General features: G+C 41.5%; 1 protein-coding gene and 1 long non-coding RNA gene across 3 annotated transcripts in view; one reads left to right on the top strand and one right to left on the bottom strand.

Annotated features, from left to right (window-relative positions):
• The first annotated feature begins 2,058 nt into the window (after positions 1-2,058).
• shroom3 (shroom family member 3) overlaps positions 2,059-27,032 on the top strand; it is a 56,448-nt gene continuing 31,474 nt past the window's right edge. For both annotated transcript variants that reach the window (XM_046374842.1, XM_046374841.1), the window contains exons 1-3: positions 2,059-2,714; positions 8,968-9,122; positions 19,380-19,586. In XM_046374842.1, coding sequence (XP_046230798.1) covers positions 2,556-2,714; positions 8,968-9,122; positions 19,380-19,586 — 521 coding nt within the window. In that variant the 5' untranslated portion in view covers positions 2,059-2,555. The remainder of the gene's footprint in view (positions 2,715-8,967; positions 9,123-19,379; positions 19,587-27,032) is intronic.
• LOC124051458 lies at positions 10,877-12,483 on the bottom strand. Its single transcript, XR_006841832.1, has 3 exons — positions 12,321-12,483; positions 11,319-11,364; positions 10,877-11,205 (listed from the first exon to the last, which is right to left on the bottom strand). It is a non-coding gene; the product is annotated as an uncharacterized LOC124051458 (long non-coding RNA).

Raw genomic sequence — 27,032 nt, 5'->3', positions numbered from 1 at the left:
GTTTTGATTCAGTTGTTTTGTTTCTCAGTTTATCCTCTAAAACTGTTCACAAGGTTATCCCCACTGTTTCACCAGGGTTAAAGTGTACTGATACTGAAAATATGGAAAAGTAATCATTAAAAGGAAACTACAGTAGCATGTGGAAAAGTGAGAAGATGAAAGTCACTCATTTATTATTTTAAGCATTGCAGTGTTATTTTCAAGTCTTTAGGAAAAGAGTGTAATTCTCACATTTACCTCTAGATGGCGAGCTCTGATCACGTACTGCATACTGAGCTAGTGTCTCCTCAGTGCTGTATTTCAAAAGGAGAACTGCTACGCACAACAGTCAGATTGATTGATTTCTCCAGTGGTTGACATGCTTGTCATGGAGTGTTAAAGCTTTAAAATAGCCACGCAAGCAAAAGCTCCATGGTTGGTCAAATGGTGCTCCAGTGCTTTGCTTCAGACCGAATTATTTGATGATATTTGATGGAACTACCATGGAATTTTGTATAGACGTTCATGATGATGAGTTCCCATTTCTTTTCCTCTTGCACCACTGTGAGCCTGACATTTGTAGTTACAGCTGAGAAAGATGATTGAGTAGAAATGCCAGATTGTGAAAACTGGACTTGCTTGATTGAGGGGGGTTACAGTGTCCCAAAATGATCACTATACATACTGAAAGGCAGATGCAGGAACTGGTACCGACTGTTGTTATCTCCCTCCCACCACTTCAAATGGACAGATAAGCAGTAGGCTGATTCCAGAGGAGAGCAGGGCCAACATGGAGGCTACGTGATAGTCTCAGGGCATGTGATACTGCTGCTGCTAGCTCGTGTAGTCAAAGTGTTAACACAGCAAGTGTTGGTAAACTTCTGTAAGATTCCCCTTAATGCCCATTTAGGCTAAACTTTATTCCCTTTTACTCTGCTTCATTCCTTAACTTTATATTAGATGTTACATTTGTCCACCACTTCTGCAATACTAATAACTTTCCCATAAGCCTTAGCTGTTCACCTGTTAGCATGCTAGCACGCGTGTCAACATGACCGTGGTAGCCTGAAGCCTGTAGTATCACAGAGTCATTAACTTGGTTGCACACTCCAAATCTTCTCCTCAGTATTCATCGAACTACTTGTGTCACGTCTTGTTTTTACTTTTGAGTGCAACATCACGAATGCCTTTGAGGAGAGGCTCTGTGAAAAGTTTGCGCTGTTTCCCAACTTGCGCTATCCATTGTGTGCAACTATAAAGACAAATAAAAGACTGGATTCTTGGAAAGAAATCGTGGAGGCGGTGGGATGCTGCCAGGAGCAGTTTGACAGAAAGCTTTTCACCTTGCATTTGAGTGTGACCATATAAGCCATTAGGGGGTTCTACCACAACCTTATAGATACTTTTTATATTCGTGCATTTTGTATTAATGTGCGTGAAACAAATGATGTTTTTTACTTTAAAAGTGACTGGACATTTCCGTACAAAGTAGTTCCGTTTAAACGCACTGAGGCCTTGTGCTTGTGATGCTGTTGAGGCGTTTCCTGCCGCACACGACCATCAGACAGCACATGGAAACGCTGCTTGTCAGTTTACTGTGAACCCATGTAAACGACTTGATCCACCGGGCAGTTTAATGTGGCTCTCCACAGTAATCTGGTTCCAGTGTGAATGAATGGGAACGGTGCTGCAGAGTTCAGCTCTGCTGTGGAGGATTGGATTACAACTCATCAGCACACACACGAAGCATTTGCTTTCAGTCCTGTGTCCCTCTTTTATTCACAACTGTTCTTTCTGTTTCTTTTTTTTTCTTTTACTGTCCCCTGTCTTTAAGGTCCTCTTATTTTTTCTCATTTTTTTCTTTCATAATTTATTCTCTTTTCTACTTTCATTTCAATCTTCCTTCCTTTTTTCTTCCACGTTTACTTTCTCTTTCTTCCATTCTTTAATCCATCTTTCTTTCTTTCTTCCATTCTTTCTTTCTACCTCTCCCTCTCCCCTCTTGTCCTCACTTTGTATCTCCCCCGTCTCACTCCACCTCTCTCTCTCTCTCTCTCTCTCTCTCTCACTCACTCACTCTCTCTTTTCTTTTGGCTCAGTGAGTCGCAGTAAATCCTATTGTGATGCTAAACTGATTTTCGGAAGGGAGTTACAGAGACAGAGAGAGGCAGAGATACAGACAGAGAAGGAGAGAGAGGAGGTCTGGATTTGCGTTTGGGCAGACCTGATCTGATGTGACCTTCGTACATGTTGGAGTTTTGCCACATTCTCCTCTCAGTAAACTTTTTAACCTTCTCCAGCGGGTAGTTTCGAGGTGTTGTTGGAGTCTGTACGCCAGAGGATCAGCCGCTCTCTGCGCTTCAAGAATGCACTTTGCACGAAACGCAGCTCGGTGCTCGGACACCTCCTGCTTTGCTTTCCCCCCCTTTTCTTAACGACGAATTCTAAATGAATGAAGCAAATGCGCTCGTGAAACAGATATCGTTTTCTTTAGTCCTCTTAGCCCATCCTCAGTCCGCCGGGCCGCTGCCGGGCTGAGGTCAGAGGAGCACGGAGCGAGCGCTCCCTGGCCGGGCATGGAAAGCGGCGGTCGGGCGGGGCTCCAGCCGGTGGCGGGCGAAGGAGAAGGAGGAGGCGGCTGGGTGCTAGTGGAGGCCCGGCTGCAAGGAGGAGCGCCGTGGGGCTTCACCGTGCAGGGCGGCCTGGAGCACGATGAGCCCCTCATCATCTCCAAGGTAGGCCTGCTACACAGGAAGCGTTACTGTTCCTTACCGTGTAATTTCATAATCTGTGTTCCACATGTCATGTAAGCTATGATGACATCACTAGGACCAGCACAGTGTCACACTGACAACAACAGCTGAAATCACGGTCAAACTATTCTTTGTCTCTAATTTTAAAAGTGACTGGGGTAAAGTGTCCCACAGGCCTGTCAGAAGTATATTGATCAATATTGAGACTGTGATTTAAAGAGCTACTTTGACAACATCAGTGCACTTCCAGAAAGTAGCCTTAAAAGAGAAAGATTAATCCAAACTGAAGCAACAAAGTTTTATTTCTCCATATCAGTGCATACATACATAACTACATTTCATACTACATTTCCCATAATGCAACAATAACATCATTTCATTGGAACTAACCCACTTATTTAACATACCCTTTTTAAAATGTTATGTACTGTTTATAATTCAGCTTTTTTTTTGCCTGTGTTGTCTTTCTCAGACTTTGGAAAGCTCATTAAAGTATAGCATACTCCACACCTGTATTTTTGGCCAATTAAGCATACATTTAATACCTGAAAATGAGTTGCTAAATTTCAAATTGTAATCATGGGTTCAAGCTGACATTAATTTTGTGGATAACACACACAGACTGTTTCTAAGACACATCTCTGGCAATGTTTTAATATACTGATGACCTCTCTTGATGGTGTTCAGATGACATCTCCTCTGTGTAGCAGCTAAGCTAGCATTAGCTTCACAGACTGTAACAACCCTGAATCCTGGGGGTCCTGATTCAGAAAGTTGCTTTAAAGAATGACATGATGCAGTGAAAAGTTTCTGACCACTGTTTACTGTCTGCCACTTGCCGTTCATCCTCAGTGACAACCGGAAAAAATATATGATGCAGACAGCTTACGCCATATTGTTTATCTAAGAAAGACAGTAGAAAGACACAGTCCACTTCCTGTCTTTTCAAACCTCACTATGATACAGATTAACATTCTCCCCCGTCTTTAGCCAAGCATGAATAGCGCAGGGTGTCAGCGCAATTGATTTATTCACCCTTAACTTAACATGCACTAAAACTAACCCAAAGCCGTCACCTGTGAAACACCTAACCGTGACATAATGAGGGGAACTGGAATGCTATGGGACGTATGTTAGGAGACACCACTCATCGGGAAAACTGTCTTTGACGGAACACTGGAGGACACTGAAGGGTTCAATTGAGTGAACTTCCAAAATTAAAATAAATGAAGTACAACTGACGGTAGTTTTTACAAGGATTTACAGGTTTTTATAAGTAATGAATTAATCTCTTTTAGCTTGTTAATGCATCACTGATGTGAGTTCCAGCCTAATTAGGGTTTTTGATTTTGAAACTTTTGATTTAAAAACAATTAAATGCTCATCCCTGGCTTTCACTATGACTGTAGGGGCTGGTACAGCTGGTTTATAGTTTTTCATTAACTGTTAGCTTTGCTTGCCAGCTTAGCTAAGTACATCTGTTGTACAGATAGCAGCAGCTCTTCTTCAGACTGTACTGGGAAATAATTACTCTCTCTCTGACAGCCTTCATGGCCTCATTTTATTAAAATGCAAATCAGCAAGTTTGTCCGAGTGTTTGTGTGTTTGTGTGTGTGTGTGTGTGTGTGTGTGTGTGTGTTAGTTATTCTGGGATGAAGGCCAGACTTTTGTAAAATAGGACAAGAATGTGAATTATGTGTTTTCCTGGGTGCTTTCGAACACACTCATACTTTTATTTTGTACTGTTCTTAAATCAGTGTTCGCACTGTTCTCCCTGTTTGATCAAACAACCCTGATGTCTGACTGTCCATTGACAGCCTTTGTGTATTTCTGAGTATTCTGAGTATTTCTTTGTTGTCCGTCTCTCTCTTTGCCCATATTAGGGCAGCTAAAATTGAAATCACAGTCAAAATGATGTACTCACACAATTTTTCATGTCATTTTTGTGAAGCTGTCACAGTGAACGATGGAAACTCAGATTAAGTTGTTCTTCTTCCTCCTCATTTAGTCAACAAATAACTGAACAGTCGGTCCTCTCAAACACATGCTGAGTAGTGGGACAGGCGGCCTGGGTGCTCTGTTGTGATTCAGCTCACTGATCCTCTTTTCTGTTGCATCCTACTCTCCACCATCACTGTTTTTAAATACAGCAGTGATCGAATGTAGCGAAGTACTTAGGTATTATTTTGAGTGTTTCTATTTTGTTACTTTATATTTCTACTCCACTACATTTATCAAACAGATTTGGCACCCTCAGCTTGTTTGTCATCAGTGCGTTTCTTATGCTTCTGAGCAGGGGTCAGAGGTCACAGTGAAGGTTTCTGTTAATCCTGGCAGTTCAGCTCAGGTTAAACAGTCTTAATGAGTCTTAATCTTAAGGTCTCATGACTGGCATCAAACTGGATGTGTGCACTAATATAACCGGGGTCACACCTTCAAAATGAAGATGAAAGCTGGAACCCAGGCTTTCCACTATGAACATCTGATGGTTAACTTCGAACCACTCCGCTTACCGTAGTTGTGTAAATAATCAGTACCTCTAGCACAGTTCTGGAAACTTGCACCTGATCCGAAAAGGATCCATTTTAACCAGGAAAATATTTTAAAAAACAAAAATATACACCACCAACTGCTCTAGGTTCTGACCAGACTCTGTACTCACCTTGTTCACCTCAGCACTGATCTATATATATATATATATATATATTTATATATAAAACTCACTTAACTTTTGTAGCTACTGCTTCTAGAGGGAATTTACTCACCTGGGAATACAATTTGTAACCAACAACAAAGGTTGTTCCTGAAGATGTCTCAAATAACTTAAATAAATGATGGATCAAACATGAAAAAAAAAAATGGAGATTTTGTCAACAATAAATAACATCATACCATAGTTATGTCTGTAGGGTTACCTCAGCCTTGGTGTGGGAAATAAATTCAAATACAAACTAGAAGTGTGGTTTGAGACCTGTTCAATCAAAATCTTAATATTGACCAGTACTAGGAACTATGAGTCAGGATATCGCTCATGTTTCCTTTTTCCTCCTTTTATTAAGTTTCCTTTATTAGATAGTGATGGTATAGTAACAGACCAGAAAGATGGTGGTGGTGGGTGGGTGTTGGGCTTTAAATGTCCCTGGCTATGTGGTTTCTGTCTTTATCACAAGGTCACCAGGATGCCCTTGCTTCTTTGATTTTTACAACTTTTCTCAAGGTTTGCTTGGTCTAAGGGTGGAATACAATTTAAAAAGGAAAACTTGGTCTTTGGTTGAACTGCACATAACTCACACCCATACTAGATCTTTAACCTGAGATAAAGGGTGAGAAGTAGATGTTGCTTCATGTCAAGTTCTTACAAGCCAACAAGGTTGACCACAACCAGACTGTTTAAAATCAGTACAGTAACACCCCCCCTCTATACTGTCTGATCATATTTTCCCATATCACACAGTCATTATTGATTATAGAGGTATGTTGTTTTAGTCACAGTATGAACAGGCTGAGCCACTCTGTTTGGATATGTCTGTCTGCAGGATAATGAATTTCAGCTGGAATACCAAAGTCAGTGACACACACACACACACACACACAGACTCTCAGAGTTACTGAGTGATTCTGCAAGCCTTATTTGGGTATATTTATTCCTGAAAAAGGCAAACAGTGCAGGCATGTGCACCATTCTACAGAGGAATGGTTTACATTTTAACACACTGTTTTTCTTTCACAGCTCTGAGAGGATGTTTCATTTCCTTCACATCATCACAACTAATTACATCTCACGTTTTTTTTTATTCTGCTTTTATTTTTTTATGTCATATTTCATTTCAGCAATGTAGATACATCTGAAAACCCATCTTTGTCTGTCAATGTGGTGGACCTTACACTAATTACAACTAATTACAACTAACCTTTGTTGAAATATTTATTGACATTGTCATTGGGTTTTCTGTAATTTTGTTGTGTTCTGCCCCTTCATGAACGTGAACACCTTATGTTCAAGGACCCTTCAAATGTTGGAGCTGCAGTGTGTGTGTGTGTGTGTGCCAAAACACATTATGCTTTTGTTTAAAAAGCAGCACATGTTGTAATTCAGAAGAGGGTCAGACACACCCTGTGAGAAATTCTTGGCAGTTGTTTTAACATTTCAAGAGTCCCAGATGGGCGGGGATTGTTGTCTCAGAACAGTGCTAGATACCTTTTTCAATCATAGGAAGGAATGTGAAAGTAGCTATCAATAAAGGTACTTCCTGGTGTCAATTACAGTATTTCCACTGCTCATGGTGACCTGGGTGACCTGACCTTTGATCTGGGAATTTATCTGCAGATGTTTCAAATCTGTCACACACTTGTCACACTCAGATTCACCTTTGTCAGTTACTGGAACCAGAAAAGTAAAAGTTTGTGTGTGTGTGTGTGTGTGTGAGTGAATGGGGGGTGGGATGAGACACCTGTCAGTCAAAGTAAATATACCTCAAAATACACCTACAAATACACTTAAATCTTAATATCTGAATTTGTATTGTACTTGCTGAAAGAGGTGTGGGGATTTCCCATTCATTTCAGTTTCATTTGAAAATAAATGGGATTTTTTTCCCTGAACAGCATCAAGGGGACTGCATCCCATTGCTCTTACATGCTGTATTTTCTATTCATTATTTAAATTTCCCCAAGTAGCTGGGAGGAGTCAGTAAATTTGCACTCATGGTTGTAGCCATAGACCCTGTTTTCACGTGGTAACACATGGCCTTTATAGGTTATCACCCAGTTTAATAAATGAGGCACAATAAATAGAAAAGAAAGGAAATCATTCATGTTATGTTTATTCTGCTGAGCATTGGGATAGTATTTCAGTATGTTTCAGAGCTGTGGATCTTTCAATAATCACGGTGTGTCTGAGGTCACAGAAAGCAATGTAGAATACTTTTGAGGGACCACTACAACATGCAAAGTGAGGGTTGCATTAGAGATGGGAGACCACTGATCCAATAACATGCTGTCTGCAGTCTGTTTTATGTTAATTTACGCCAGCATCAACACAAATATTTCCTGATCTGATTAGATAACCTGATACAGATCATATGTTAACATTAGTGTATTGTCATCAGCTGGGCTCACATAGACTACAGCACTGTGTATAATGTGGAAGCTGATATACGTGGTACCCTGAACACTGATTCAGTATTCAGGGTACCAAAAAATTAACTTATTGTTGATTTGTCTCAACGCATCATAACAGGACTGAAAGTCTCTGCATCATCTAAACTCACACTCAGAGGACTGAGGCACACCTAACTTTTAGTCCCAGCTGCACTGCTGGGATCCAAAGCAGAAACCATGTTGCATTCATCCACCAAACACATCCAGGAAAGAGTCAGTCTGAGATGGTGGAAATTATGACGAGCATATCTCACGGAGAACAAATCTACAAGACAGTGTGACCTTAAAGAGAACAGACACATGCGCGCACACACACATATGCAGATACACATGCCATTGCACACACACACACACACACACACACACACATTGACAGGCCTCTTTGGCAGTGCTGATAATGCACTGAGACCACGTTGTATTGGAGGTAAACCCAGGTCAGCCAGTGAAGCTAACGTTACGTTAAAGCTTAAAACTTAACGTAAAAACTTTAAAGCTCTTTTAATGCTTTTTTTGTTCAGTGGTCAGCTGAATCAGAAGAGACGGGTGTAGATGCAGGAGTTTTATTTGAAAAACAAACCACAAGTAATAATAATAGAGACAATGAGATGTGTGAATGACAAAGCTACAGGGCAAACAGCCAAGGCCTCCTACGTTTCCCTGCAGTGACCCTCTACATAACATGCACATGGGCATACCACAAGTGCATCCTCCCAGAACAATAGAAACCCTGATAACAGCTGCCACAGCGAGTGTGACTCATCACTGTGTGTCCAGTACAGAGAAAGGTCCACTTTTAGCCTAGCTTAGCATAAAGACTGCAGAATGAATGCCAAAGACCTCAGAGGTTACTTCATTATTTCTTTTCTGAGCTTGGTGATCTCCTAAAAATCGCACCACTGAACTTTGCCTGTCGTGTTTTTGAAGTGTGACTGCATAATGAGCTGGGGCCTTAAATCAGTCGCTAACTCCATGCAAACTGCAGCCACAAAACCACTGACATCCATGTTACACGTTTGCACCTTACCATTTTCTTAGTCAGTCACTCAGGTGCTTTTGTGTTTTTGTGCCTGTGCAGGTGGAAGAGGGCGGTAAGGCGGACAGTTCGGCGCAGCCTCTGCTAGTGGGGGACGAGATTATCATCATTAATGACGTGGAGCTGACTGGTTACAGACAGGAGGCCATCGCTCTAGTCAAAGGATCGTACAAGACTCTGCAGCTCACCGTCCGCAGGTACAGACAGTGTGTGTGCATGTGTGTGTGTGTTTACTATATATATTTATTCACTATCTATGCCCGCATAAATTAGACAGAGGAAGAAAAAAGACTAGTGCCCATCACTGAAAGTCCCATAGTGTAATGCATTACATGGAAGATGAAAACAACTGTTGTACAATTCTGCACCTGCCACTGATGATATAAAAAGATCCTGATTTTTATCTTGATTGACTGGTTACTACAGTAACCGCACTTGGTTATAGGGAGCTAAGAAATATATATAAGCTATATATTTATAAGCTATGAGAACATTCAGGTGCATCAGTGATGAAATTCGAGACAGAAATAGACAGAAATTAACAATGTCAGTTAAGTTTTGTGAAGATGGACACACTGGATGTTCAACAGTCCAAGAGTGAGTGAGTGAGTGACCTTTGAGGCCTCAAATCGGACTGCCACTGTCTTTGAGCATTCAGGTTGATGCTTTGCCAGGTACAATACCAGGTATGTGTTTAGTCTGGGGTGTGTCCAAAAGCAAGGCTGCTGTTGCTACTGTAGCTTTTATTTTCCAGGAAGACGCATGAGAGGCATGACACAATACAGGACTTTAGACTTTAGACACAAACACACACACACACACACACACACACAGCAGGACAGGTGTAGAGGCACACATGGCATTATGGGAAGGTGTGGCGAAAAGTGAGGGCGTGAGAATTTTTAGATTTTTTTTTTTTTACCACACGAGCAGAAAGCAGCGGCGCGTGTTTGATCAACTTCCTGCAGGAGTCTGATGGGAAACTGTGAGAGGTTGTCTGCTCTCAGGTTTGATTTGATAAAACTATATACACGTTATGTTTTCCTGTATGTATACTGGTGTTTCATTCTGTCGAGCCTGTGCTGAGGCAGACTGGATGGTCCGAGCAGTGGACCTTGGTTTGCATGTTGTGGCCATGTGTAGTGGACTGTGCAGCAGGTCAGGCATACCTGGACCACTTTCACCTTTAGACTATAATGTCCTGCTAGTGGACTCATATTCCCATGAACACTAGCTGCCAGAAAAGGTAGAGGACTGTCAAAAGCTCTAGATGCTGTACTTGTTGTTGTTGTTATTTATTGTACCTTGTTAAAATTTCGAATGCACAGCTATGTATGAGAGGCACAAACTGAAGACTTGGTTGAGCCACTGTTCTAAAAAACAGTTTTTATAAACATTATGTGTGAAGTCTCCTGAATAATTGAACCACATGAGGTTTATCTTGTGACCATCAGTTTGATTAACTGTCAATTTTCTTTTCCTGTGAGCCCCAGCTATCATTGCTAATGAGAAGATGCCAGTCAGAGGGATGAACTAGAACAGTAGCAAATTAGCAACATGCTGTTCTCGTCATAACGAGCAAAACATGTTGCCACAGTTACTGATCCCAAACTGATCCAAAATCTGATCAGAGTGATCGTTCAGGCTCTACTGTAATTTAAGACGTAGACTTTAATTTTAAGCTCTGTGACTGAATGTTTTTTTACTAAAATGAACCTTTTTGACTTTTCTTCTTATTCCTTTGATGTTTTATCAAAGAACCACCTATTTTATAACGCAGCTGTTCATCTTTTGTACTCACTATTAAATCCAGCTGTCAGTCACCTCACGTGGTCTACATGAACGTGGCTTACATCACTCAAAGCAAAATTACTTCCGTAAACAAAACACATGGAAATCAGATTTGGGGTTGTTGAGAGATGAAATGTGTCAGTTGGAGCTGCATGGCAGCTCTGTGATGAGTTGATCTCCTTTAAAACGTTTTTTATTTTATGATCCACGTATTCTGTGTTTTGCTCTTCTCTTTCCTCCTCACACTCCTCCATCTCATGTCCTCCTGAAGATGCAAAGTCATAGCTTGTAGGGACAATAAAGATTTATTGAACTGAACTGATGGTTATTGCTGCGCAAGACCAAAGTCTGTGTGTGAGAGCACTCTGTTCAGCAGTGTGTGTGTGTGTAACCTTGGCAGGTGCTTTGATGTACTGTGTGTGTGAGATAGATTGTCCTGGGCAGGTGTTTGCTGGTGTAGTTGGTTGTGTGTGTTCTCCATCCTTTGTCCTATTCAGACAAAAAAATGCGTGTGTGATGTCGACGCCAAACACACCTGTCAGACTTTGCCTCACTCACCACACCGGTCTATCTGTCCGCCTGACTCTCTCTCTCCTCCTTACCTGCTGCACTCCCTCTGATTGGTGCATTTAGGTCAGCTCTGATTGGCTGAGAACAGAGTAGTGAAAAGACAGAAAGTGAGTGAGACACACACAGAACCACAGACACTCACAGACACACTCAGAATGAGAGAACCATGCCCACAACAAGCAGGAGACAACCATATTCTGAGGAGCTGCCCATCAGAGCTGTAAGTCTGTGTGTGTGTGTGTGTGTGTGTGTGTGTATGTTGGACAAAACTAGAAAAAAAGACAAATGTTGTAATAGTCCAGAATGATCCTCCAGTCATTCCTGAAAAAACACAGCTCAGTTGAGAAAAAACAAAAATAATTCACTAACTATTTTTAACAGGATTAAAAATAAAACTTGATTCAGAGCTATGATCTCAGAAGAAGGTTTGTATAGCTGTTGTTTCCTGCAGCTGATTCCTAAGCTTGTGAGACAACATTTGTCACGTCACAATTGTTTTGGCCAACAACCCATTTCATGCTGTTGTCTTCCACTGGATTTAACTGCCTACAGACACGGACCGACAGGAATGCAGTTCGTTAACTGGTGACAAGTATTTTCTAGTTCTGTTTGGAAATTTCTAAAATAGTTTTCCTTCATGACCTTTTAAACCTCTCTATACAAATTACTGACAAAATTTGAGCTGAGTAAAATACAGTCATATGGGTGATCATACCATTACAAGAATAAGAACCACACTGCGTTAAAATGGTTGTTTGTATGGTACCTCAACCGATGAGAAAGAACCACAGAAGAACCATTATTTCTGTTCTGTGTATGTACTCATTCCCACGGGATTGATCCACTTGTGGTCCATATGCCATTAAAGATATCTGTATGTGGACTCTTTCTTTGTACAGGCAAGTTTGAGCTGGAGGTACATGTCCACAATTTGTTTAAAAATGTGTGTCTGAGTCTATGTAACCTTTTACTGAATGGAAGCTATTGTCCATTTTCTGAATGAAATACAAAGTTTACAGTATGTAATAGTGTACCTCACTGGATGTACTCCTGATGTTGATCACCTGTCAGGCAGGCCCGATGTGAGCAGGCGTTGGCAGATCTGGACAGTTGGAGTTTTAGGGGGAATTATGTGCTGTAACTATTTCTTGGCAAGCAACAGATGGGTGCATTGACTTCCTGAAGTCTCGTCGTTACTTTGAGGTTGCCTGGCAACCAGCAAAGACGTTGCACTGAAGTATTGGGCGGACGGATGGACTGTTGTTTGTCAAGAGCTGGTTCAGAAAATAACTTTCTATTAAACAACAACTTATGTTGCTGATTATGCAAATAAGATACAGTGTATCACTTACTATGGATTAGAAGTGTTGGTAGTTGCTTTCTAGTTTTTATGCTAAGCTAGGCTAGCTATGTCCTTATTCCAGCTCTGTAGTTAGCACACAGACATATGATTGCTATGATCATCTCACACTATGAAAGAAAGCGAATCCCCCAAAATGTTCAACTCTTACTTTAAACTCCTATAGACAAGTTGCATGTTGAGCATCTTCACGGAACAATTAATTAATTTTCTTCTTGTGCACATGTGTGGGAGTGGTTGACAGGTGTGTGTGTGTGTGTGTGTTCCAGTGGAGCATGTGTGTAGCGAGTGTGTTACCGGTTTTCCTTGTGTCTTATTTTAATTGATACCTGACACTTACAACTTTCCTCATGAATGAGGTAAGGTTATCAGCACCCACCTGTGCTCTGAGTGTGTTTTGTTATGTGTGTTTGTGGACCGTGTGTGTGTGTTGGAGAGATTAATTTGGGTTCTGTGAAAGTGTGCTGCATGACTTCTGAGGAACTTGAGTTTATTATGTACCTGCAAACTAATATGCTCAAGTGTTTGAGCCTGTTTAGTGCTAACAAAGCTCCTTGTGTGTTATCTGTGTGTGTGTGTGTGTGTGTGTGTGTGTGTGTGTTCATTACCTATATTACTCCTCATACCTTGCAGCTGTTTTGCGAGTGTTTTGTCCTCTAATCCCCAGTAAGCAGCAGCCTGCACTTCATCGGTGTTATGTTACACATCAAGATTTTTTTGTTTTCCTGGAGGCCCAAGAAAAAAACTAGAGACGAGAGGCACCTGTTAGTCAAAGTGCAAGCATGATTTTTAGTGTTTTTCATAATGCCAGTGTCCATCAGACCAGAAAGTCTTAATTCACTTTTGGGAACAAACTGCCAACGAAGGTTGCTTTGTTGATTACAGAACAAACAAAATATTGGTGATTTAGCCATTCTTAGAGTGATACTAGTCGCTAAAAATGTGAAATTTGTTCTGAGGAAGATCCTGGGTCAGAGGGTCAAAACAGGGAGGAACAGGGAGCAGCCAGTAAAGTTACTGACTATGTGGTCAGAGGTTTTAGAGATATCTCACCCTGGATCAAAGATCTGGATTCCAGTCTATTCCGAGATGACATCCATTTATTCAAGTGGAAGGCAGGTGGAAGGTGATGCGTTAATTACGTGGACTAAGTAGTTCTCTTATCTGTCTTACCCAGTGAATGTGTACATCACACGTGTCAAACAAGGCGTTCGGCTCATATCTACCCTGTTACGCCATTTTATGTGGTCTGTTAGAACATGTAAACAATACAGTTTGCGCAGTACAGTTCTATGCTGCATTAGGGAAATACTGTGTTCATGAAATACATGTCCCAGAATGCAACCCGATTTTCCTATCTGCATACTGAAGGTGTCTAGCAGCTGTATGTCAGTCGTACCCTGGGTAGCATCTCGATATGTTTTAGCAGTGGAACTCCAAGTAGTCGTCCATAGTAACATTAACAGCAGGCAACCAAAATGTCTAAGAAAACAAAATTAGACACAAAGGGAAGAGAATTTAACAAGAGATGAAAAGAACATGGTTCTGTTGTTACCTGCCAAGACAAAGCACAGCTGGCCACACTTGCGCTGTGTGTAAAAATTGCCTAATGATAAAACTTTTCATAACTGATTTAGCTTGAACTTTTTCTTAGAATAAATGAAAGAAAGCCAACATTTAGTAATGTTATTAATCTTTATATGTTGTAAACACAAACCCACATTCCCCACTTTGTGCAAAGAGAAAGTCACAAAATTCCCTTCAATAATCAGGCTTTTGAATTTTGAACTGGTCATGGTACACACCCTGTACACAACCTGTTTTTAAAGCAATGAGAAGAAACATCCATCAACAAAATTTGACCTCTACATTATCCTGCTATCCTTTTTTTTTATCCTACTTTCTGCTGTTTGTCACTATCAGCTTTATGTTATTTAATTCTTGATGACTCATTGCGCCTTTTTCAGACATGGCCTAAAATGAAGCAAACCCAAATGTTGCCTCTGCTCCACTTGCAAATGGACACCAATTGAGCCGCTATGGCTGATGGGTAGTGGTGGGAGCCCATGCGAATGGAAAATCCTCAGGTATGAATCAAAGAGCCGACTGACAGGCACCATGTTGAGGTCTGACAGTGAGAGCTGTCTCATCCATATTAATGACACCACTATAATGTCGACGCGTATATTTTTCAGGCTGGAAGTGTTTGTCCCGTCAGGGTCTTTGTGTGAACAGACAGCAGCATTTTGTCGAGCAGGTTTGGTGGCCGTTTTCTCCTGTCCTTCGCTCGTCTTAATGTTTGCATGTGCTTTGTTTTCTTTTGTTTGTGTGACTCAGCCAGAATGCAAAACTGACCACGAAAATACACGAACACCTGACTCTCGTTATTCACTCCTTATGTTCTGGTAAAGATTTGGCTTAAGCCACGGACACTAATCACTACACAGGATAGCCATTTCTTTTCCCAGCATGCACAGCACAATCCTTTCATTTATTCTAGCTTTTATCCTGGGAGTTTGTAGACACAGAAAGGTGGATATAAAGCTTATAAACATGTTTAAGAGGCTGAAAGAACTGGCACTTACAAATCCTGTTCCCCTTAGAAATGAAATGTCGAAACGATTCGCAACAAAACACACCACTCCTCCTCCCAGCATCCAAAGTTTTGCTGATTCAACCTTACTTGACCTGGTAAGATCTGCAGCTTGTGGTGACTAATGCTAGCTTATCACTGCTTTTCACTGGGGTTATCATTTCTGTCACAGACTTATGTTATCAGCATAAGTGAAAAAAAAAATAAAAAAATGCTGCGATCACGAAAACGTGTTATGTTTTACATCTGAGATTTCATATCTAATCCTGCCGTCTCCTCTGTTGTTCTTTTCACTTATCTGTATTGTGGTTTTGACAGATGCCCCACAGTTTTTATCATGATGATGCTGACTTTTCATATATGAATGAATGAGACTGCAGGGAGATGAGAGAGTTAAAGATCTGAACAGAGACGAGAGCAGGATGTTAAGGCGTGATGTCTGTGTCTGTTAATAGGTCACGCAGCATACCAGCACAGCTATCAGCAGTGTGTCACAGTGTGTGCACGGGATGACGGTTACAATAACAGTGATCTCTGTGATAGCAGAAATATTTGTTCCAGCTCTTGTCGAGGTTCTACGATCTCTGACCTGTGACCTTCTTAGATTTGGTTGCGATGTCAGTGACCTGAGAGCTGAAGCTTTATTGACTCTTGCTTACAATACTTTTTTTTTTTTTTTAACCATTCAAAAGTTCACCAAAAGAATATATACATGTATGTTTATTTCCATCAGTTGTGTCTTTATGAATATTGATATCAGTGTTAATGTGAGCTTAACTTTATTGTAGTGTGTCATTTTAGGTGCAAATGTCCATCCATCCATCCATTTTCTATACAGCTTATCCGTCAGGGTCGCGGGGGAGCTGGAGCCTATCCCAGCTGACTACGGGCGAGAGGCGGGGTTCACCCTGGACTGGTCGCCAGTCAATCGCAGGGCCAACACACAAAGACAGACAACCACACACTCTCACACTCACACCTAGGGGCAATTTAGAGTAGCCAATTAACCTAATGTGCATGTTTTTGGTATTGTGGGAGGAAGCCGGAGAACCCGGAGAAAACCCACGCAGGCACAGGGAGAACATGCAAACTCCACATAGAAGGGCCCTGGAAGGAACCTGGGACCCTCTTGCTATGAGGCGACAGTGCTAACCACTGCACCACCGTGCCGCCCAGGTGCAAATGTCATTGAGCATAAAGTATCAGGCAACATATTATAAAGAGCATGGAGCTGGATGTTGGGTTGGTGGAGAGGCCAGAGAACTTTTTCTGCTTAAACCAAACTGTGACCCTAGGTCCTGTGAGTGAGACGACTAAGGTCACATGACAGAAGTTCCACATCTAAAACATCTAAATGCAGACAGCTGTACATGGCATAAGAAAAGCTTCAAACGTGTGAAGTGAAGCACGAAATGCCCTTAGAAGTGACGCGCTGTTTATAAGTCATCCCATGAGATCACGTTGGTTCCCCTCTGTCTCCTTCTGTTTGTCCTCTCCAGCCATTCTCTGCCTTTGTGCTCTTTTGTTGTTGGTTGACGTAATCGAGCTTAATGAATGTTTGAGTTTCTCTGCTCAGAAAAAGAAGAGGAAGAAGTCATTGCAAGGACAGACTGCCACAAAGCCGTTTCCCTGACAACGGCTGTGTGTGTGTGTGTGTGTGTCCATGTGTGTAACATTGTGGGGACTCAGAGGTGGTCATACAGTGACTTTTTGGAGACTAATTTGTCTAAAGTTGTATTTTACGAGAGAAATAGTGACATAAGTGCGATAAATGCCCCTGACTGGGTGAATACCTTAACCCCGAGGTCACCAGGGTCTCCCGATGAGTTCATTTAATATACTTTATCAGAATTATTCATTCTTCCCCCCCAGCAGGTCAGCATGGCAGAGATGGTCTGATGAATGGTTTGTGATAACTCCTTGTGATTTGAAGGTGCTGTTTATACACTTTGAACTTTATATGTAAGATTTACACCATCCTGACAAGTAAATCCTCTGATCTTGTGGTTCCCCTTTAATGGTTTGCTGTTTTAAAGGCTGGTGTGACCAGGTTTTAACAATGCTGAACATTTCACTATTTTCTTATGTACCACTGAAGTAAATGGTATTAATGTACCCCATGTTTGGCCCTTAGCGTCGTTGCTTTTTGTCAGTCTGTACTTTCCCTGCACAGTTCCATCAAACTGAAGTATTCTCGGTGCTTCAGACCGAGCACTGTTTGAACAAACAGCATGAGGTTCAGTTGACAGTTAGAGGACAGCTCATTAGACACTCTGACTGAACGTTTATCTTTGGATGTCAGAGTAACTACCTGAAAATGTCAGTGGCATGCAGGTGAGCCCAGTGCCAGGTAAAAGAGAGAGAGAGCTGTGTGTGTGTGTGTGTGTGTGTAAAGTGGAATGTGACAGTGCAAGCGCTGCTCTTTAGGGGATTTCAGGGTGATGTGGCTGCTGCACATACCTCTGACAAGCTCGACAGGTTTCACTTTAATGGTCTTTTATCTGTGCACCTGTGTGTGTGTGTGTGTGTGTGTGTGTGTGTGTGTGTGTGTGTGTGTGTGTGTGTGGGGTGCAAATTAATGTTAAGATGTCTGCTGTATGAAGTTCTGAATACTCAGCAGTGGAATGTCTTCAGTTAATAATATAAGTGGGTGTGTTGCTGTGAGTGCGTGTGTGTTTGTGCACGCGTGTGTGTTTGTAAGTTGTGTATTGTCTCGTGTGTCGATGTCTGTTTAATGAGATTGGAAACTTGAGTGGTTCTGCTGGGTGGAGGATGGAAACGGCTCTGACTTTGATCAAAGGCAGAATGATTTTTGTTCACAGATTAAATCATCAGCAGTAAGTTCTCCTGGATCACTGAACCATATTAACATGTCTCACAGACCCACTGCTTAATGAACCACAATTATATGTAGTCCTACATTTGCTTCAAAATTCAAAAATGTATTCAAAAAGGGTCTAAAAAGTCAGTGTGCACTACCTGTTCAGCATCAAGGAACAGAGACTGCCTGGTGAACAGATGTGAATTTAGCCGCTAAAGAGCCAGAGAGTGAATATTGGACTTACTCATCTCCAGATTAATGATAATGTTGCTCTGTGCTGCTGTTTGTTAACAGGTTCGCCATACTAACTTGATGATGATGATTAATATGTGAACGTGTAAAGTTTACAAATTATTTCCACTGCCCTTAGGTGGCCAATAAAAAAATCAGTTACTACATGTTTAAGAATAGATGTATAAATAAACAGTGAGCTCAGTTAACCTGTTTTATTTCCAATGTTTGTGTGTGCGCGTGCTTCTGTGTGTGTGTGTGTGTGTGTGCATGTGTGTATGCGTGTGCATCTGTGTCTTGGTAAGCAGGTGATTCACTGACCCACATACTTAAACAGACACTAATTTTCTTCTTTGTTCAAATAACAAATAGATCCTCTTTGACACTGTTGTTTATATCATAGTTAACCTATTTATCTCACTCTGTTGGCCGCCGTTGGCGAACGGCATCAGATAAATGACTGAACTGTAAGTGTGGTGTCATAGGAACAGGAAACAGCCATGTTTGAACTGGCTGGACCCAAGCGAAGCAGCTCTGGTTTCATTTGACAGCCATGCAGCGATTCTGCAGTTGTGTTGGTCATAGATTAGCAAATCTTAACACCGATCAAACACATGACAAAGTAGAAGTGAAACGCTTACTGAATGAAAAATATGCGAGAGTATTCCTGCTGGAAAGAAGGGGCCTCAGGATGACAGGACAGTGGACAGGGCAGTGGACAGGGCTGTGGACAGGACAGTGGACAGCACAGTGAACAGGGCTGTGGACAGGACAGTGGACAGGGCTGTGGACAGGGCTGTGGACAGGACAGTGGACAGGACAGTGGACAGGACAGTGGACAGGACAGTGTTGTTGGTGATTTCTATCTGACCTTCATTTGAGGTCTGCTTTGATTTGTTCATGCCACCCATGGCTGCTATTTCTGATTCTGTCATTATTTAGACATTGGTTTTTATTTGAGAATTTACGTTATAATTACGTTATACGTTATAATATGGAAATATTGAAATTGAAATATGAATTAGTGTATAAAATACAAAAATATGATACAGGATGAGAAAATTGTCATTTTCTGTCTCTCCTCTCAGGAAGCTTGATCCTGGAGACATCGTGGACTTTGGTACTTCACACTCCTCCGTCCATGCTCTTCCTCCCCCTTCTCCTCCCCCTCCTCCTCCTCTTTCCTCTGTCTCGCCACCACCACCCCAACAACAACAGCAACAGAAAACACCACCGTCATCCCACCGCAGCAGAACATGTTCAGCAGGAGGTGTCCAGCTGCGCATCAAGAACAGGTAGACTGTTCGTTCACTAAACCCCTCCCTTGAACAACTGTTGCCTAGTTTGGCTAACTAGCTCATTCTGTAGTAACTCAATGTTATGTTCACTGAGTATATTTCCTGTTTCACATTTTCTTGTGCTTGGGATTGGGGATGAAATGAGTTGGTGGTGTGCCACCTTTTCTACCCATCACTCTCTTTGCCTTATGGGGACATCAGGGATCAGGGTCATGGCCCTCTTTGTTCATATCAGTTCAGCAGTCCTGTCACCTACCAACATCTCCACTTGGAACTACTTGGCTGCCAAGTTTCCAAGTTGTCATGTGGTGAGGTGCCAGTATGCTCAGCTCCCCTTTATATAAAGACCCTGCCCCAGAATATATGAGCAGGTTGCACTGTTTTTGTACCAACTCTGGGACCTGAATTCTCTGGAACGGTATGGGCCTGCTTTCAGCGCTAGACCTGCAGGGTAGAGGTCTCATCATCATTGAAAATGTCCTTTGTAGCCAAGATTGTGTCACTGTCCTGACTGTGTTTAGTCTTGTTCAGAGGTCCTGGACTGCTGGTGTGTATGCCTTGTCTTGTCTTGTCTGTTGAGTTGGTTAGAGTAGCCTACTGCACGTTGGAGGTTGAAAACAATGATACGTGGACCGCAGTGAAATCTGCAGGGATGGTGATTAAAATGAATGTTGTGTCTAATAGCAGATGGGTTGCAGTTATGGCTGCTGCCATGGTATCACTAACTGGGACTTACTGTAATCTCATAAACAGTTCCTTCCAGTGTTGATAGCTTCTTCATTTTTCTCTGTTGGATGGTCAGGCACCCTGCAGGTTGAAACAGGAAATGATGTCAAATCAGTGACAGATTTACTGCTGTCAACCGAGGAGGTCATCCTCCATGGCGCTGGGATGTCCTGCCTGTGCTTCCTTTGTGTGTGTGCGTGTGTGTTGCAGACAGAGGATTTATTAGTGTGTCCTGTCGTTTGTTTGCGACTCAGAGTTTAAACTCAGATCAACAGGAAAGCAGATAAATGGAGCTTGCTCAGATCGCTCAAGTGTGCTCGGTATTGTTGTTTGTTAGACAATGTAGTCATCAAGATGAGGTACAATAACGAGCCTCAACTACGTGAGAGACAAAGTCATAACAGTGCTGTTGTGCATCTTAAAGCCAAATCTTTTTTGTTTTTTAATAAAGATTTTTATATCAGGTTTCCTTCTTTGTGCAGCAGACACATTGGAACAAGTTTACATGTCATGTAAATCATTTTGTGCACATTTATATCCTAGTATACTTTGAAACTTTGCACCCAGAATTCAGAATTAAGTTCTATGGGTTTGAGTAATGATTGGTCAAAACCACGCAAGTTTATAAATAAATTAAAATGACATGAAGATCCTAAAACCAATGCATCTCAGTATATTACATTGGTTGCAAGTGCCCTGCTCTTTGGTGCCATATCTATGCAACAGACCCAGATATACACTCAGTTTATTAGGTCCACCCAGCTAAATGTAATCCTAAACCTCTGAAAGCTGTAGTTTGTGCTACTGGTGAACTGTATTACATTATACTGAGGCGTGTTTTCAATATTTTATCTGTCTTCATTTATATGAATGGAGTGTACAAACCTGTAAAAACACTTCTCAGTCTTATTGTCATCAGCTGTGGTTCCATCAACACAAGCTGCTGTCTGTCTCAGTTTTATATCTCTTATTCTGATTGTTTTTTTTTATATTTATATAGTGTTGTTTATATTTATTTGCATTAGGTGTTTTGTTAGGTAATTGGGCTTAACTGGGACCGGGGAAACTAATTTCGTTCCACCTCATGTTTCTACATGTGTGAAATGACATTAAAGCTCCTTGAATCCTTGAATCCTTGAATATTGTATGCACATTGAAGAGAAGAAGGTGTTTCCACTGTCTGCGTCATTCCATAAAATTCCCATTCCCAGATGACTTCCCGCCTTACTTTACTTCATAGTTAACCAAGGCAACAGGCTTTGTTTCTTCTTCTTCTTCCTTGAGGTTTAGGCCTTATTTCTGGTTGAGAACCTCTTCTTCTGCTCCGTTGCAGCCATATGCATGTATGTATGTATGCATGCATGCACGAGATCTGGACCATTTGGTGTTTTGCAACATTTCCAAAGTTCACTTCAGATTCACTTGAAACACAGAAAGTGATGGTCAAAAGATGCCTGTTTTTGTTAGATGTTGAAAAAGTCAGGATGTCCCATCTGTTGTTTAAGTCAGTGTTGACTTCAGAAATACCTAGACCACCATCCTTCCTGAACCTTAATGGCCCTGCAGACCCATGCTACACCCCCATGGTGATTTCACTTATTTTGGATGATAGAGTTCTTAGGAATGTGAACAGACTATGTTAGATCACATCTTCTTATCTCTCCTGTTAGTTTTGTCGCACCTGTGCCAACGTGGGACAGTTGACACCTTTATCGTCCTCATTGCTGCTGTGAAGTCCAGTGACCCCTCGTAAAACCCGGCACGGATGTGCTTGTCTGAGCATAGCTCTAATCAGCAAGGAAGACTTATAAAAAACTCCTTTGTAGATATGCAGGGCCTTACTGGTTAACTGATTTATTTTGTTTTGTTATTTTATTTTATTTTTTTTGATAAAGAGTTAATACAGAATTGTAGATTTACACACCCAATAGATAAGGAGCAATATTATCATTCATTTGGAAGTGGAGTCATGTTTCTGTCCACGGAAGTCCAACATTCACTCTTTGCAAATATGTGTCGTGTCTGTTTCACTGCTAAATGCTTTCTTGCTAAAACCAGCTGCCTTCTTCGACCGAAAGGTTGATCCAAGTCGTGAAAGCAAACCAGAACAAACAACTGGTGTCCCAGAAAATCAAAACAATGAACTAACACGCCAAAAATGTTCTGCAGAGTTGAGTGGACCTGCAGAGTTGCTTGATATTTCTCAAGTGATCCCTTTCACTTGTATATTATAATTCGACCAGCTGCTCAGAGAAGGATATTGATCATAGCCTTAACCGAGTGTTTGCCTAAAAAGAACCATGAAAAGGCTGATCACGCTGTACTTTCCACAAGTACCTACATATTTTAATAACAAAATAAAAAATAACCTCTTAGTAAATGCCTTGCAGATACAAACATTATAAACATTTTCTTTTGTTATTGTTTCTCACATTGACTAAAAACTTCAACCTGCCAGCATAATTCATATATGAATGTATATGGAAAGGGCAGTTTTAAACACCTGATGCTGAATGGGTGCACTGTGGGGGGTCCCACACTCTGTACTGTCACATTTGTAATGAATCACATTAATTACAGGAATATGAGTAACCGAGTGGTCACATGGACATGTGGGCCGTATACAGTAATGTATAGTAACTTCCTGGTTCAATACTCTGTTGTTATTTTTATCTCTTTTCCGGTGTTGTGTGTATAATAAACGTAGTCTGTACTGGCAAATAGTCTATAAATACTGACACTTTGCTGCAGCCAGTTTCATCCTAATATGGAGGTCAGGTCCTGGAAGCACTCTGTGTGTGTGTGTGTGTGTAATGAACATCACAGCCTCAGGAGGGTGCTAGTGTAACTACATAAATGTACTCCTGTTGATTTTTCCTGTGTCCTGTTGCCTGCTGTTATCATTACAGTCTGTTGGAGTCAAAACTGAGTCCTGCAAACAGAGTCGGGCTCCTTACTAACAATATTCTTGTTGGTTCCTGGAGAAGCTTGGGCTTTGAAAACAATGTTAGTTCCTTAGTGTTCTGCTGTCCCAATGTTCCTTTGTTAGTCTTAGTTCCTGGAAAGCTTACACCTCCAGTATTTACATATTAATTTTATTTTGGCGAGGTGACTGTGCAGTTGCGTTGAACATTTAAGTGTCCTGCTCAGGTGTCTTTGAGCAGCAAAGCCGTTTGTATTAAAATGCACTCTAGTGTTTGTCACATAGAGTCAGATAAACAGGCAGAATGACTATTCTCCCACAATCCCTTGGGCTCGGGGTGGTTATCAGATACCACTGAGGAGAGGAGGGGGAGTGGGGTGGGAGGGGCAGTGCTTGTCTCCTATTGGTCCCAAAACAGGAATTGGGCCATCAGAGCCCCATGAGGATGGGTGTTAATCTGGAGCGGACAGACAGACTGATTTATAAAAACACACACAATCTCTCTCTGTCTGACTCCTTTTTCCTTCACTTCTCTTTCTTCTCTTTTGTCCTTTATTCTCGTCCTCTCCTCCTTTGCTTCCCTCTCGTTTCCTCCTCCTCTTCTCTCATCTCCTCTCCTTTCCTCTACTCTCCTCCTCTCCTTTCATCTCATCTTTCCTTCTCAGATGTTTCTTTAATGGAGTCATCAAATTTTTCGAAAACGACATCATCGCATAATTGCACAAAACACACACAAGTGCGATCCAAACTCCCTCCGTCTCTCCATCACACACACACACACACACACACACACACACACACACACACACACACACACACACACACACACAGTTTAAAGACAAATAGTGCACAGGAGTTTAATTGTATAGCAAATTGTGGGCACCAACTGGGGATGTAAATTATGTTTCATCACAATACAACAAGAACATTTTACAAAAGTGTTATTATTTGGATCAATAATAACTTCCAAATTCACAGACAAAAGAAATGCTGTTGCTATTTATCATTTTAGCTCAGGCTTGAGGCCAAGCTTAGGCCTACGCCCATACACATACTTTTCCACCTCAGTCAAACATATAATACTTTTTTGCAGTATTGCAAGATCTTTTTTTTTTAATTTTCTGCATTTCTGCTCAGGTGTTTTTATGCACAAATGGAAAAAACAGGTAAATGCAAACCCACCTACTGAAATTGCCTCCTCTACTTGAAAGCACACAATAAAGAGATTTCTGAAGTCTCGCTCTTCAGAAGGCACCACCTGAACATGAGGAGCTTCCAGGGGTCCTTGAATAATAATACAGTGTTGCTATAATTTGCTATATCAGATTATTTACTATAACTCTATTTAAAGTGTTCGCATATGTTTTTTTAAACACCGTGCCAATCAGACAGTAGCAGACAGACAGACAGACTACTAGCAGAGGTCTTGAAGAACTCTTCATAACACTTAAGTACTTTCATGCACACATATTTTTGCTGCATATTTTAAAAACAATTTTGACACACCTCAAACACGCTCAAGCTATTAACATAGTTTCACAAACATGATACACTTTAGCACACACAGCCACACGAGTGTATCACTATCTGCTTTTGTCCACCTCTCCTTCTCTCTCTCGCTCTCTCTCTCTCTCTATTTTTCTCCAATTTTGGTTTCCGGTCAGATCAGAGAGATTATGGCCTGAAAGAACAGTTTCCCACGGCAACATATAAGGTCTGTTCAGAGACACACCCTGCACACAAGCACACGCACGCTCAATGCAGTTTATATTATGTCTCATACCTTCCCAAATCAAGTTCATGTTTTTAGTCCAAGTATTACATCCATTAAACATTTTAACACATTTAGAAAAGTAAGAACATTGTCACACTGTGTTCTCTATTTTTTATTTTTTTTGGCTCTAAGCTAACAAGCAAGCCTGTGGACCAGAAGAATCTGCAAGCTCATGTTTCATTTGCTCTGGCAGGTACGTCTGGCCACCCTCCCATTGGGGCAGATTTGCTTCCATCCTGGTTTGTGATGGGCCAGTTAAAGCTGTCTATCAATACGGGGAGGGTTTGATACAGTGACTGACAGAGGAGCATCACTGGTCCAGATTTGATAAGTCGCACATGACACGTTTCGCTTCTCTAATCGGTACATCAGGGCTAAGAGGTGAAGAAGCATTTTGACAACTGTGTGCAGGCATCAGGGCTAAGACAACTGTTAATGGTCAGTAAATAGCTTACAAACTGTACAAACTGCAGGCTGACTGCTTGTTAAGCCATGCTCTCTTATTTTCTGTTTCTACGTGTGTTAAATACAGAAATTTGAAATAACAGCTATCCTGAATAATAATTTTGGTACCTGATAATGACTTAAGAGGCAATGTTAGTTCAAATTACACAATGCTACTGAAATGCATGACAAAAGCAGCCAAAGCAGCTAAATCAACCTTTCTGAAGAAGAGGAATTTTTGAGTGTGGTGGAGGACAGACATTTATCAGCTGTTTTTTTTTTTTTTGTTTTTGTTTAGTCCACGGCACGTCCACAAGTCCACGTTCAGTGAGGCTGTAGTTTGGCAATGCTTTGATCTAAATGCTAACCCTAATCCTAACCCTAACCTCAGTGTGGCACTACAGGAAAAGTCAAGGAATCACCAAAATCGCTAGAAATCATCCTGTGATCAACATAAATATCTTTCTTGACAGTCTTTTCAAAGTTTGCCAAAATATGAAATCTAAACCAAAGACACTGGAGGAAAAAGTCAAGGGATCATAACCATGAGAAGTTGTTGATAGTTCATCATTTATTCTTTCAGCAAGAAAACAGCAGCTCTTTGATTCACTGCATATTTAACTTTCCGGGTACTTATCAGTGATTCGTAACTTTTGTCGAAATGTCTGCTCTTGTTTTTGGACTCCAGTCCCTCTAACAGCGATAATCTAAGAGTCAATAATAGTCAGTTCATTGTTCTCTGTAGCACCACATGCTGCATCATGAGACGTCTTTTTCCCTGCAGCAAAATCCATTTCTGCTGCAGTGAGCTCAATGCTCCACTGTTTTTAAGAGCTCTCTCTCCATGTTGATCCATCCTCCCTCTTCTTCCTCATCCGTCGCCCTCCTCCTCACTGTTCTCTGCCTCCCTCCGTCCTCTCTCAAATTTGCACTTGTCATTGCTTCTTCTTTACCTCTCTCACACCTTCTTCATGTTATTCTCTTTGTTATTTTCATTTCTTTTCTTAGAGGAGTTCCCTCTCTCTGATCCTTCTGCCTGTTTTAATCCTCCCATTCCTTTATCTCTTACACTATTTCCCCTCTTTCTACCATCTCTCTATCAGTCTTTAAGTTGCTCCATTCCTCAGTATCTTCTCCCTAACGACTCTTATCTCCTTCTGTCCTCCCTCCCTTTCTTGCTACTCATTCTCACTATATCTCACCCGACCTCTCCCTTTTCTTCACTCCCCTCTCTCTCTTTCTCTCCTCAGACTCTCAGTGTCTCTCACTCACACACCACATCAACAGCTACCACCAAGACCAAGCCACACTGAGGATGTTTACTTTATGCTTTTATCGTACGGTGGCCTAATGACACTTAATTGCTTCATTTGCTTAACGAGCTCAGGGGCCAGGGACCAGCGCAGCACCACTCGACCTGACCAGCCAGCCCCAGACTGGAACTGGAGCAAAGGGACGGGTCAGGCAGTGGTAGAGACGGGATCGAAAGAGGCGAATCTTTTTTACAGAGTTTTGATGGAAAAGAGCAGTAGATGAACGTCGAAAATGCAGGAATAAGGTGGTTGTGCTTGATAAG

The sequence above is a fragment of the Scatophagus argus genome, chromosome 20, assembly GCF_020382885.2.
Source record: "Scatophagus argus isolate fScaArg1 chromosome 20, fScaArg1.pri, whole genome shotgun sequence".
Classification (NCBI taxonomy): domain Eukaryota; kingdom Metazoa; phylum Chordata; class Actinopteri; family Scatophagidae; genus Scatophagus; species Scatophagus argus.
The sequence above is the reverse complement of the archived record's forward strand: the minus strand, read 5'-3'. Positions and strand labels throughout refer to the sequence as shown.